Genomic DNA, 14259 nt, shown 5'->3' with positions numbered 1-14259 from the left:
GATCCCACGTGCCGCGGAGCGGCTGGGTCCGTGAGCCATGGCCGCTGAGCCTGCGCGTCCGGAGCCTGTGCTCCGCAACGGGAGAGGCCGCGACAGTGAGAGGCCCGCGTACCGCAAAAAACAAAAAAAACCACAAAAATACACAAGGTTTTGATATTACTACACTACCTAAGGTTAAATTGAGGCAGGAGGTAGATGGGCCCCTCCCCAGGGTAAAGCAACTGGAGATTCGTTCCCTGTGGACCGATAGCCAGGATGAGAATGGCGGGACAATTGACAGAGGAGGCTGAGCCCTGCCCAGATAGATGAGAGACCACGTATTTCTAATTCTCGAAGTCAGGAGACCTCCCCGACTACACATGCGCAGAAAAGCTCCTTGGAGGTTAAAAGGGAGGGGGGGCCACCCGATAGTAAGTGACGTCAACCTACCCATAGGCCTTTTCGCTAAGAATCCATCCTGGCTAAGAGATGTGCACGCAGGGGAGGACCCTGAGATAAACCAGATATGGACTCGGAACCAGGCAAAGCACGATGACGCTCCAAAGGAAACCCGGAAAAAATGTCCCATAAAAGTGATTCAAACTGCCAGGAGGGCGCAACTCTCCGAGCCCGCCCGTGTGTCTAGCCACACTTACTGTACTCTTTTCTGTCCTAATAAACACTTTACTTGTTGAGCTACTTTCCGTCTTTGTGGGAATGCTTTTCTGCAAAGCCATAGGGCCAGGGCCTGTCACTGACCACGGGTCCAGTAGTTAGGATTCGGCGCTCTCACTGCCGCGACCCGACCTCAATCTCTGGCCGGGAACCGAAACCCTGCTTCAAGCCGCTGCAGGCCGAGGCCACCGGAGATCGAAATGGGCCCCAAGGGTCCCCCTACGGGTCCCCAACATTAAAAGGCAAACAAGTCGTTCTACTTACCAAAGTTTTAAAAGTTATAAAATATATAGTCGTTCTATTTACCGAAGTTTTAAAATTTACCAAAGTTTTTATATATCCTTAAAAAAGTTTTTAAGGAGCTAGAAAAAATGTACCCTGAGATACCTGACCGGCAATTATTTGGAGCAACAGTTAGGCCAAAGGGCCTGCATTCCTTAGCCCCACTCCGGGGATCCCAGAGCCTTTTATATAAAAATAAATAAAATGGACAGGGAATAAAAAGAAAGAAAAACTTCTAAAACTCCTCCTGCAGGATCAAAGTTTGTTGACTGGATCCTAATGAAAACTAAAGTTACAGGTATCAAAGCTGACAGAATTGAGACGAAAGTGTATAAAATCAGTGTATTTAAATGGGCTTCACACAAGATGGTTACCATCTCTTTTGTTTAATTGTATTGCGGGATAGGCATGTTTCACTGGGAAATACTTCCCCTGCGTGGTATTATAAGACAAGGCATATAAATCTGCCCCTCAGGAAATATTAAACATACTAAAGGAAACCAGTAGGGTTACCTGAGCCATACAAAAAAGTAAAAACTGGAAACTAACATTCAAGAGCTAATAAAACTCGTGATTTTGCTCTGGGTTTAGCTTGTATTCTCAGAAAGGACTTTGCTGAATGCCTTATACAAGCTTTTGAAGGCATGATAAATTAAACTCTAAAGTTCTAGAACATAAGACTCGTAAACTTCAGATTAGTTAGAAGTCTTCTACCTTATGTAATATGATAGTTGGACAAATCAATCTTTTAGTATCCTTTGGATGACGGACCTGTTCTTTGGGAAACTAAAGGCAACTTTCCCTTGCAAACCTCTACAAACCAGAAATGTAAATACAGGCCACAAGGACCTGAGATTGAGCCTAATTAGCTCAATCAGGGAAGACCTGAAACTAAGGAAAAGGAAAAAAAAAAAAAAAGAGACACAGTGGCAGTTTTAAAATTCAAACCACTGAGAATGTTCCCTCAGCCAAACTTTACAAAGAGTAAAGCCTTAGTCATCTGAGCAAGCAACTTTAATGTAGTCCAGCTGTTCTTTGTAAACTACTAAGTTTATATTGTAATGCCTGATTCATAACTGTTTTTTTTTTTAAGTGAAGCCGGGAGATCGCTAGTTTTGCCTGTTTCTATTATATGTCTGTGTACACATTATACATATGACATATAGATAAGCAACAAGGACGTACGTACAGCTCAGGGTACACTTCTCAACACTTGGTAATAACCTATATGTGAGCGGAATCTGAAGAAGAATTGATATATGTTAATGTATAACTGAATCAACTTGCTGTACACCTACAAAACACAACATTGTAAATCAACTTTACTCCAATAAAAAATAAAATTTAAATTAAAAAAAACAAGAAGTAATGAGACACAAGCTTTTGTATGTTTGTTCTGGCATATTGCCCTCTAAGGTACAACTCAGGAACCGGAGTCCATTAAGGCTCTGGTTGGCCTTGTAACCCAGAGCTGGGCATGGAGAAATCCTGCTGCCTTGTGGCCGTTTTCTGTAACAGCAAGTTAAAAACCAGGTCTTTGGGCACTTTATTATTTTTTGGGGGGGGCATTTTATATTCACAAGGACTGCTGGGTCCCTAAATGACACCTACCCTCCAGAAATGTCCTGGGGTAGGTATCGAAAAAGAATTCTAACAGGGAAGACTTTCAAGATGACAATTTCAATAGGTAAATTTTACTCACACTGTTTGCAAAAAAAAGCACATGAAAAGATGCTCAACATCGCAGATTATTAGAGACACGCAAATCAAAACTACAGTGAGGTATCACTTCACGCCAGTGAAATGGCCATCATCAAAAACTCTACAAACAATAAATTCTGGAGAGGTTGTGGAGAAAAGGGAACCCTCCTATGCTGTTTGTGGGAATGTAAACTGGTACAGCCACTATGCAGAACAGTACGGAGATCCCTTAAAAAGCTAAAAACAGAGCTACCATATGATCCGTCAGTCTCACTCCTGGGCTTATATTCAAAGAAAACCAGAATTTGAAAAATATGCACCCCAACATTCACTGCAGCACGATTTACAATAGCCAGGACATGGATGCAACCTAAATGTCCATCGACAGATGAATGGATAAAGAAGAAGTGGTACACAGAACAATAGAGTATTACTCAGCCATAAAAAAGAATGAAATAATGCCATTTGCAGCAACAGGGATGGACCTAGAGATGGTCATACTGAGTGAAGTAAGTCCAATAGAGAAAGACAAATATCATATATCACTTTATAGGTGAAATCTAAAAAGTGATACCAATGAAATAATTTGCAAAAGAGAAACAGACTCACAGACTTAAAAAACAAACTTCTGGTTACCAAAAGGCAATGGCAGGCAGAAGGGATAAATTAGGAGCTTAGGATTAAGATATATATACAGTAATACAAATAAAATAGATAATCAACAGGGGCCACCTGTAGAGCTCAGAGAACTCTCCTCAACACTCTGCAAAAACCTCCATGGGAAGAGAATCTGAAAAAGAATATATATATATGCATATGTATAACTGAATCAACTTGCTGTGCATCTTCAAAACACAACATTGTAAATCAACTTTACTCCAATAAAAAATAAAAATTAAATTGAAAAAAAGAAGTAATGAGACACAAGCTTTTGCGTGTTTGTTCTGGCATATTCTCCTCTAATTAAAACACACAAACACGAGCTTCACTACGGCTCTTGTTGATGGAGTAACCAGAGTTGGGCATGAAGAAATCCTGCTGCTTAGTGGCCGTTTTTCATAACAGCAAGTTAAAAACCAATGCTTTTGAGCATATAATATTCACAAGGACTCTGGGGGCTGTAAATGACACCTGCCCTCAAGAAATGTCCTGGGGTAGGTAATCAAAATACAATTCAAAAGAGGACAGATTTTGAAGAAGCCAGTTTCAACAGGGAAATTTTACTCACACTGTTTAAAAAAAAAGCACATGAAAAGACGCTCAACTTCGCTAATTATGAGGGACATATAAATCAAAACTACAAGGCGGTATCACGTCACACCCGTCAGAACGGCCATCATCAGAAAGTCAACAAACAATAAACGCTGCAGAGGGCGTGGAGAAAAGGGACCCCTCGTGCTGTTGGTTGCAATGTAAACTGGTACAGCCTCTATGGAGAACAGTATGGAGGTTGCTTAAAAAGCTAAAACTAGAGCTCCTGTGTGATCCGGCAGTCCCACTCCTGGGCGTATATCCGGAGAAAACCAAAATTCGAAAAACATGCACCCAATGGTCACTGCAGCACTATTTACAATAGCCAAGACATGGAAGCAAACAAAATGTCCGTTGACAGGTGAATGGATAAGTAAGAAATTGTACAAGGACTTCCCTGGTGGTCCAGTGGTTAAGAATCTGCACTTCCACTGCAGGATGTGTGAGTTCCATCCTTGGCTGGGGAACTAAGATCCTGCATGCTGCACTGTGCGGATAAAACAAACAAACAAACAGAAAAACAAAAACAGAAAACAAACACACACAAAAACCAAAAACACAACAACATCAACAAAAAAGAAGTGGTAAATAGAGACAATAGACTATTACTGAGCCATAAAAAAGGATGAAATAATGCCATTTGCAGCAACATAGTATGATCATCTCTAGGTCCATCCAAGTGAAGTCACATAGAGCAAGACAAATATCATGATATCACTTATAGGTGGAATCTAAAATTGATACCAATGAACTAATTTACAAAAGAGAAACAGACTCACAGAGTTAGAAAACAATCTTATGGTTACCAAAGGGGAAATGTATGGGGAAAGGATAAATTAGGAGGTTGGTATTAATATATACACACTAATCCATATGAAATAGATAATCAAAAAGGACCCACTGTATAACACAGGGAACTCTACTCAACACTCTCTAATAACCTATAGGGGAAAAGAAACAAAGAAGAACAGACATGTATATGTATAACTGAATCAAGTTTCTGTACACGTACAACAAACACAACACTGTAAATTAACTTTACTGCAATAAAAAATAAAAATTAAATCAGAAAAAAAACACAAGAAGTAATGAGACACAAGCTTTTATGTGTTTTTTCTCGCGTATTCCACTCTAATAAACAACCCAGGAAAATGACTTCCACTAAGGCCCTGGTTGGCCATGTAACCAAAGCTGGGCATGAAGAAATCCTGCCTCCTTGTGGCCATTTACTGTAATAGCAAGTTAAAAAACCAGGCCTTTTGGACACTTGATAGTCACAAGGACTGCGGGGCCCCTAAATGACACCTGCCCCCATGAAATGTCCTGGGATAGGTAATCAAAAAAGAAATCAAAACAGGGTAGACTTCAAGAAGCCAACTTCCAGAGGCAAATTTTACTCACTCTGTTTAAACAAAGAAAAAAAACGCACATGAAATGATGCTCAATATCACTAATTATTAGAGACATGCAAATCAAAACTAAAACGAAATTTCACCTCCCACCAATCAGAATGGCGATCATCAAAAATTCTACAAACAACAATAGATAGCTAGTGGGAAGCAGCCGCATAGCACAGGGAGATCAGCTCGGTGCTCTGCGACCACCTAGAGGGGTGGGATAGGGAGGGTGGGAGGGAGACGCAAGAGGGAGGGGATATGGGGACACATGTATGCATATGGCTGATTCCCTCTGGTGTACAACAGAAACTAACACAGTATTGTGAAGCAATTATACTCCAATAAAGATCTATTTAAAAAATTTTGCAAACAGTAAATGCTGCAGAGGGCCTGGAGGAAAAGGAACCCTCCTAAGCTGTTGGCGGGAATGTAACTTAGTCACAGCCACTAGCAAGAAGAGTGTGGAGGTTCCTTAAAAAAATAAAAATAGAACGACCATATGATCTGGCAGTCCCACTCCTGGGTGTATACCAGGAGAAAACCAAAATTCGAAGAACATGCACCCCAACTTTCACTGCAGCACGATTCACGATAGCCAAGACATGGAAGCAAGCAAAATGTCCATCGACAGATGAATGGCTAAGGAAGATGCGGTACATGCAGACAATGGAATATTACTCAGCCATAAAAAAGAATGAAATAATGCCATTTGCAGCAACATGGATGGACCTAGAGATGATCATACTAAGTGAAGTAAGTCAGAGAGAGAAAGATAAATATCATATGATATCACTTTTATGTGGAATCTAAAAAAATGATAGAAATGAACTAATTTACAAAACAGAAACAGATTCACAGACTTCAGATATCCTTTAGGGAGAAAAATTTTTTTTAATATATTTATTGGAATATAATTGCTTTATAATGGTGTGTTAGTTTCTGCTGTATCACAAAGTGAATCAGCCATACGTATACATATATCCCCTTATCTCCTCCCTCTTGCGTCTCCCTCCCACCCTCCCTATCCCACCCCTCTAGGTGGTCACAGAGCACCGAGCTGATCTTCCTGTGCTATGGGGAGAAAATTTTTTTAATCTATTACAGATCATTAAATGTCAACTGGAAAAAAATTAAGCAATAATTAACATTGTAAAGGTATTCATTCTCCTCAAATTAATCTAAACCAGGCATTAGCAAACTAAACCTGCAGATCACATCCAGCCCACCATCTTCTTTAGTAAATAAAATTTTATTGAATGACAAAAAAAAAGAAACCCATAATGAGACATCACGTCACTCCTGTCAAAATGGCTATTATCCAAAAGTCTACAAATAGCAAATGTTATTGAGGATATGGAGAAGAGGGACCCTAGTACACTGTTGGGGGTATTGTAAATTGGTACACCCACTATGAGAATAATATGGAGGTCCTGAATAAACTAAAAGTAGAACTATGATATTCACCAACAATTCCACTGCTGGGTATATGTCCAATGAAAATGAAAACACCAATTTGACAGGATACATGCACCCCAATGTTCATGGCAGCATTATTTCCAATTGCCAAGATATAGAAGCAAACTAAATGTCCATCAACAGATGAGTGGATAATGAAGATGTGGTACATATATACACAGCAGACTATTACTCAGCCATTAAAAAGGATCAAATTCTGCCACTTGCAACAACGTGGATGGGCCTAGAATGTCTTGTACCTCGTGAAATAGGTTAGACAGAGAAAGACAAATACTCTATGTTCTCCCTGATATATGGAATCTAAAAAATGCAGGAAAGGAAGGTATATAACAAAATATCAATACATTAGCGGTTACCATGGGGAGAGTGAAGGGGGGGGAGAAAGATAGTAGTTTGTTTCTCTTAATTCAATACCCCTATGTAGAAAATAAACAAATAAGGGTATATTGTACAACACAGGGAAATATAGTCATTATTTTGTAATATCTTTAAGTGGAGCATTATCTATAAAAATATTAAATCAATACGTTGTACCCCTGAGACTAATGTAATATTGTCAATCAACTATACTTCAATTAAACATCCATGGGGTGGCTAACGGATTAAGAAAAGATCAGTTATATACTGTGTACAAGAGATTCCTGTGAACTTTAAGGCCATATATAGGATAAAACTGAATGATTGGAAAAAAGGTATTCCATGCAAATGATACTTGCCTAACTAGTCTATTATCAGGCAAAAAAGACTTTAAGTCAAACCTCTCACAGAAACAAAGGTTATCATATAATGATAAAGGGATTAATTCATCGAGAAATTATGACAATTATAAATATGTATGTACCCACCATTGGAGCCTCTAAACTTATAAAGAAAATATTAACACATATGAAGGGGAAAATGTGCAGAAAGAAAATAATGGTAAGAAGCATCAATACGGAAATTTCAACACTGTATAGATCACCCAGACAGAATATCAATCAGGAAACACTGAACTTGAACACACACTTGGTATCAGGTGAACTTAACAGACATATATAGGACCTGCCACTCAACAGCTGCAAAATTTCCATTCTTCTTAAGTACACATAGAACATTTCACAGGACAGATCAAATGTTAAGCCACAAAAGAAGTCTTCAAAAATCCAAGAAGACTGAAATCATATCAAGTTATCTTTTCCAGCCACAACGGTATGAAACTGAAATGTAATATCAAGAAGAATAATTGAAAATTCAAGAACACTTAGAATTGAACAAGCTCCTGAACAGCCAATGCATACAAGAATAAATCAAAAGGGAATTAAAAAAAAAAATCTTAAAGCGAACAAAATTGGAAACACAAAGTAGCTGAACTTGTGGAATACAGGAAAAACAATTCAATGCAAAGAGTAAATATAAATTTACAGTCATGAATGCATCTTTTTTTTATTGGAGTATAATTGCTTCACAATGTTGTTAGTTTCTGCTGTACAACGAAGTGAATCATCTAAATGTATACATATACCCCCTCCCTCTTGGACCTCCCCCCCATCCCCCCATCTGGGCCATCACAGAGCACCGAGCTGAGCTCCCTGCGCTATACAGCAGGTTCCCACTAGCTATCTGTTTCGCACATGGTAGTGTATATATGTCAATCCCAAACTCCCACTTCATCCCACCCTCCCCTTCCCCCCACCCATGTCCACACGTCCGTTCTCCACGTCTCTATTCCTGCCCTGCAAACAGGTTCACCTGTACCATTTTTCTAGATTCCACAATAAATGCATATATTGTTTAAAAGTTCTTGAGAGGGGATCAAGACGATGGACTAGGAAGACACTGAACTCAGCTCCTGCCACAGACACACCCAAATTACAACAACCTACACAGAGATTATCTCTAAGAATGACCTAAAGACTAGCAGAGAAAATGTTCCACAACTAAAGATATGAAGAAGGAGAAACCACAAGGCGGATAGGAGGGCTGCAAACACGGTCTAGCTGGAACCCACACCTCGAGCACGGGGCCCACAGCTGGAAGGTATCACAATTGCATAGGTCCTCCGCAAGGAGGGAAGGGTCTGAGCCCCGCCTCAGGCTGCTCAGCCCAGGGTTCCTGCACTGGGAAGAAAAAAACTCAGAAGGTCTGGCTTTGAAAACCTGCAGGGCTTTCTTTCAGGAGAGCTGGAGGCTAAAGGAAACTGAGACATTGCTCTTATAGGGCACACACAAAATCTCACATGTTCTCAGTCCCTGTGCAGAGCCAATCGCTTGAAAGACACCTGGGTCAGACCTACTTGCTCATTTCAGAGAGCTTCTTGGAATGGCAGGAGGCAGCTGGCAGTCCTGCTAGGGGCTGAGACACTGGTAAGCAACATTGCGGAGTCTTCCCTCTAACTGATTAGTATCAGGGTCCTGCCCCATCTACCACCGTGCCTACAGCACTCCTGCACCACAGGGCCTACCCTTCCCACCTTCACACCTGGAGCACCGCACAGCCACCCACAATGGAGGGCCGCCTTGGCTATCGGCACACCCACAGCAATCACATACTGCAGGGCCTCACAGCCATTTAGGCCAGGGGCCAACACTGCCTACCAACTTGTCCACAGTAGTTGGCCCTGTCGTAAGAGAAAGTTGTGCGCAGCCCCCAGAGGGGACACCCCTGGAACATGTGGCTCTGCTGGCCAGAGGAGAACGTGCTGCTGGGCCCTATCAGTCATCTCCTATATAAGGCCACTTCTCTGAGACCAGGAAATGTAATGAACTGAACCTAATGAATAGAAAGGCACAGAGAACTAGAAAACATAAGGAAACAGAGGAATATGTTACAAAGGAAATAACAAGACACAACATCAGAAAAAGAACGAGATAAAACTGAGATAAGCATTCGACCTGAAGAAAAGGTGTTCAGGGTAATGATTATAAAGACGCTCACCCAAGTCAGGAGAAGGATAGATGGATAGAGTGAGAATTTCAACAAACAGTAATAAATATAAAAAAGAACCAAGCAGCTGAAAAATACAATAACTGAGATTGAAACACACACACACACACACACACACACACACACACACACACACACACACACACACCAGAGGAAAGCAACATTAGATTATATGATACAGAAGAACAAATCAGTGATCACTCAAGCTGAATATCAAGAAGAAAAAAGGATTAAGACAATAGGTAAACGGACCTCTGAGACAACATCAAGAATATTAACATGAGCATTATAAGGGTCCCAGAAAGAGGAGAAGAGAGGAAGAGGCAGAGAACTTATTAGAGGATATAATAAGCGATAAGTTTCCTAACCTGGGGAAGGGAACAGACAACCAGGTCCAGGAAACACCAAGCCCCAAACGTGAGGAAGACAAACAGTTCCACAGCAAGACACGTTATGGTCAAAGTGTCAAAAATTAAAGATAAAGAGGGATCATAGAAGCAGTGAAATAAAAGCAACTAGTTATGTGCAAGGTATTCCCATAAGACTATCAGCCGACTTTTCAGCAGACTCTGCAGACCAGGAAGGAATGACAGGATACACTCAATGAGCTAAAAGGAAAAATCCTACAATAAGAATACTCTACCAGCAAGATTATGATTTAGAAGTGAAGGAGAGATCAAGAGTTTCCCAGACCAGCAAAAGCTAAATGAGTTCATCACTAATAAAGCAGACTTATAAGCAGTGTTGAAGGACTTTACTTGAGCTTAAAAGAAGTGTCACTAGTTAGTAACAAGAAAACACACACTGGAAAAGTATATTGATACATAGAGTAAGGGTAGTAGATAAAACACTTATTAAGCTTCTGTAAAGAATAAAAGACAAAAGTAGTATGTTTTCTAAAGAGAGGGCCCAAATAAATCAGAAATGAAAGAGATAAAGTTATAACAGACTCCACAGAAATACAAAGGATCATAAGAGATTACTACAGACAATTATACACCAACAGATTGGACAACCTAGAAGAAGTGGATAAGTTCCTAGAAACATCAATCTTCCAAGACTGAATCAGGAATAAATAAAAAATCTAAACAGATCAATTACTAGAAATGAAATTGAATCAGTAATAAAAAGAAAAAAACTCCTAATAAACAAAAGTCCAGGGCCAGGTGGTTTCACTGATAAATTCTACCAAACATTTAGAGGAATGTTACTATCTATCCTTCTCACAAACTATCCCCCAAAATTGAAGGAGTGTTTCCAAACTTATTTTCTGAAGCCAGCATCGCCCATGTGTGAAAACCAGATAAAGACATTACCAAAAAAAGTAAATTACAGGCCAATATCCCTGATGAACATAGAAGCAAAAATCCTCAACAAAATATGAGTAAACTGAATTCAACAGCGCATTAAAAGGGACTTCCCTTGTGGCACAGTGGTTAAGAATCTGCCTACCAACGCAGAGGACACGGGTCCGGGAAGATCCCATATTCTGCGGAGCAGCTAAGCCCGTGCGCCACAACTTCTAAGCCTGCGCTCTAGAGCCCAAAAGCCACAACTACTGAGCCCACACGCCACAACTACTGAAACCCATGCACCTAGAGCCCGTGCTCCACAACAAGAGAAGCCATGGCAATGAGAAGCCCGTGCACTGCAATGAAGAGTAGCCCCCGCTCACCGCAACTAGAGAAAGCCCGCGTGCAGCAATGAAGACCCAATGCAGCCAAAAAAACCAATACATTAAAAGAACCGTACACCATGATCAAATGGGATGTATCTCAGCCATGCCAGAATGATCCAATATATGCAAATCAATTAAGTGACACACCAGATTAGCAGAACAAAGGATAAAATCATATGATCATCTTCATACCTCCAGCAAAAGCATTTGGCAAAATTCAACAACATTCAAAATTGAATTTATGATAAAAACTCTCAACAAAGTGGGCACAGAGGCAACATACCTTTCTATAATAATGGGCATATATGACAAAATCAGAGCTAACATCATACTCAGTGGTGAAAAGCTGAAAGCATTTCCTCTGAGAACAGGAGCAAGACAAGGATACCTAGTCTCGCCACTTTTGTTCAACACAGTCCTAGCCACAGCAAAAAGGCAAAAAGAAAAATAAAAAATGAGATCTGATTTGTAAAGGAAGTAAAACTGTCCCTGTTTTTTTAGATGACAAGGTAATATGTAGAGAAAACCCTAAAGATCTCACCAACAAATTATTAGCATCAATTCAGTAAATTTGAAGTATACACAATTAAAATACAAAAATCTGTTATTTTTCTCTGCACTAATAACGAACTATCAGAGAAATTAAGAAAAAACCATTTACGATTGTATCAAAAATAATAAAATACCTAGGAATAAATTTAACCAGAGAGGTGAAAGATTTATACGCTGAAAAGTATAAGACATTGATGAAGGAAACTGAAGATGACACAAATAAATGAAAAGATATCCCATGCTCTTGGACTGGAAGAATTAATCTTTTTAAAATAGCCGTATGACGCAAAGCACCCTACAGATTTAAAGCAATCTCTATCAAAATACCCATGACATTTTTCACAGAACTAGAACAAATAAGCCTAAAATAAATATAGCTCCACAAAATACCCACATTGCCAAAGGAATTCTGAGAAAAAAGACCAAAGCTGGATATAGCATGCTCCCTGACTACAAAGCTACAATAATCACAAAAACAGACACACAGACGAATGGAACAGAATAGAGAGCCCAGAAAGGAACCCACACACTTATGGTGAATAAATCTACTGCAAAGGAGGCAAGAACATACAACGGAGAAAAGACAGTCTCTTCAATAAGTGGTGCTAGGAAAACTGGACAGCTACGCGTAAAAGAATGAAATTAGAACATTTCCACACACCATACACAAATATAAATTCAAAATGGATTAAGGGCCTAAATGTAATGCACCAAACCATAAAACTCCTAGGAGAGAACATAGGCAGAACACTCTTTGACATAAATTGTAGCACTATTTTTTTGCATCTGGCCTCTAAGGCGAAAGAAATAAAAGCAAAAGTAAACAAATGGGACCTAAATAAACTTAAGAGCTTTTGCACAGCAATGAAAACCATCAACAAGATAAAAATTCAAAGTGCAAAATGGAAGAAAATATTTGCAAATGATATGACTGACAAAGGGTTAATATCCAAAATATGTAAATGGCTCATACAACTCAATATCAAAACAAAAACAAAAACAAAGCACCACCACCAACAAACAACACAGTCAATAACAGGCAGAAGACATGAATAGACATCTTTCCAAAGAAGACATACAGATGGCTAAAAGGCACATGAAAAGATGCTCAACATCACTAATTATTGGAGAAGTTCAATTTAAAACAACAATGAGACATCAACCGCACACCTGTCAAAATAGCTATCATCAAAGTGTCTACAAATAACTAATTTTGGAGAGGTTGTGGAGAAACGTGAACACTTGTACATCATTGGTAGAATTGTAAACTGTTGCAGGCACTATGGAAAATAGTATAGAGGTTCCTCAAAAAGCTAAAAATAGAGCTACCATATGATCCATCAATAACTCTCCTGGGTGCATATCTAGGAAAAAATGAAAACGTTAATTCTAAAAGGTACATAAACCCCAATGTTCATAGCAGCACTATTGACAATGGCCAAGATATGAAAGCAACCCAAATGCCCATGAACAGACAAATGGATAAAGAAAATATGGCATATAGGTACAGTGGAATATTACACAGCCATAAAAAGAATGAAATTCTGCCATTTGTAACGACATGAATGGACCTAGAGAATATTATGCTTAATGAAGTAAGTCAGAGAAAGGCAAATACTGTGTGATATCATTACATGTGGAATCTAAAAATAATACAAATGAATATATATGCAAAACAGAAACAGACTCACGGATGTATAAACAAACTAGTGGTTACCAGTGGGGACAGCTAAGGGGGGAGGGGAAAATTAGGGGTATAGGATTAAGAGGTACAAACTACTATGTATAAAATAGGTAAGCAACAAAGATATATTATATAAGACAGAGAATTATAACCATTATCTTGTAATAACTTTTAATCAAGTATAATCTGTAAAAAATACTGGATCACTATGCTATACACCTGAAAGTAATATAAATAAGCTATAATTTTTAAAAATAAATAAAATAAAAATAATTGGGTAGAGGAGCTGAATACACCTTTTGCCAAAAAAAAAAAAAAAAAATACAGATGGCCAAAAGGCACATGGAAACATCACTAATCATCAGGAAACGTAAATCAAAACCACAAAAAGATATCACCTTACAGTTGTCAGAATGGCTAGCATCAAAATGACAGCAATTAAGAAGTGTAGCTGAGAATGTGGATAAAAGAGAACTCACCCGCACTGTTGCGAAGACTGTAAATCGGTGCAGCCACTATTGAAAACACTATGGAGGGTTCTGAAAACATAAAAAAATAAAACTATCATATGGTTTAGCAATTCCACTTTTGGTTATTTATCCAAAGAAAACAAAACAGAGCAAAAAGCTAATTTAAAGAGATATACGCACTCTTATGTTCAT

At 39.1% G+C, this 14259-nt stretch overlaps 1 protein-coding gene across 1 annotated transcript in view; it reads right to left on the bottom strand.

The window, feature by feature from the left end:
- The window catches only part of MAN2B2 (mannosidase alpha class 2B member 2), a 46333-nt gene extending 32074 nt beyond the window's left edge, over positions 1-14259 (bottom strand). The window contains 2 exon segments of the mRNA XM_055086337.1: positions 14077-14112; positions 14248-14259. Of these exon segments, the coding sequence (XP_054942312.1) occupies positions 14077-14112; positions 14248-14259 (48 nt within the window).

Source organism: Physeter macrocephalus, chromosome 7, assembly GCF_002837175.3.
Source record: "Physeter macrocephalus isolate SW-GA chromosome 7, ASM283717v5, whole genome shotgun sequence".
In the NCBI taxonomy this organism is placed as follows: Eukaryota; Metazoa; Chordata; class Mammalia; order Artiodactyla; family Physeteridae; genus Physeter; species Physeter macrocephalus.
Note: the sequence above shows the minus strand (reverse complement) of the source record. Positions and strands in the feature narration are given on the sequence as shown.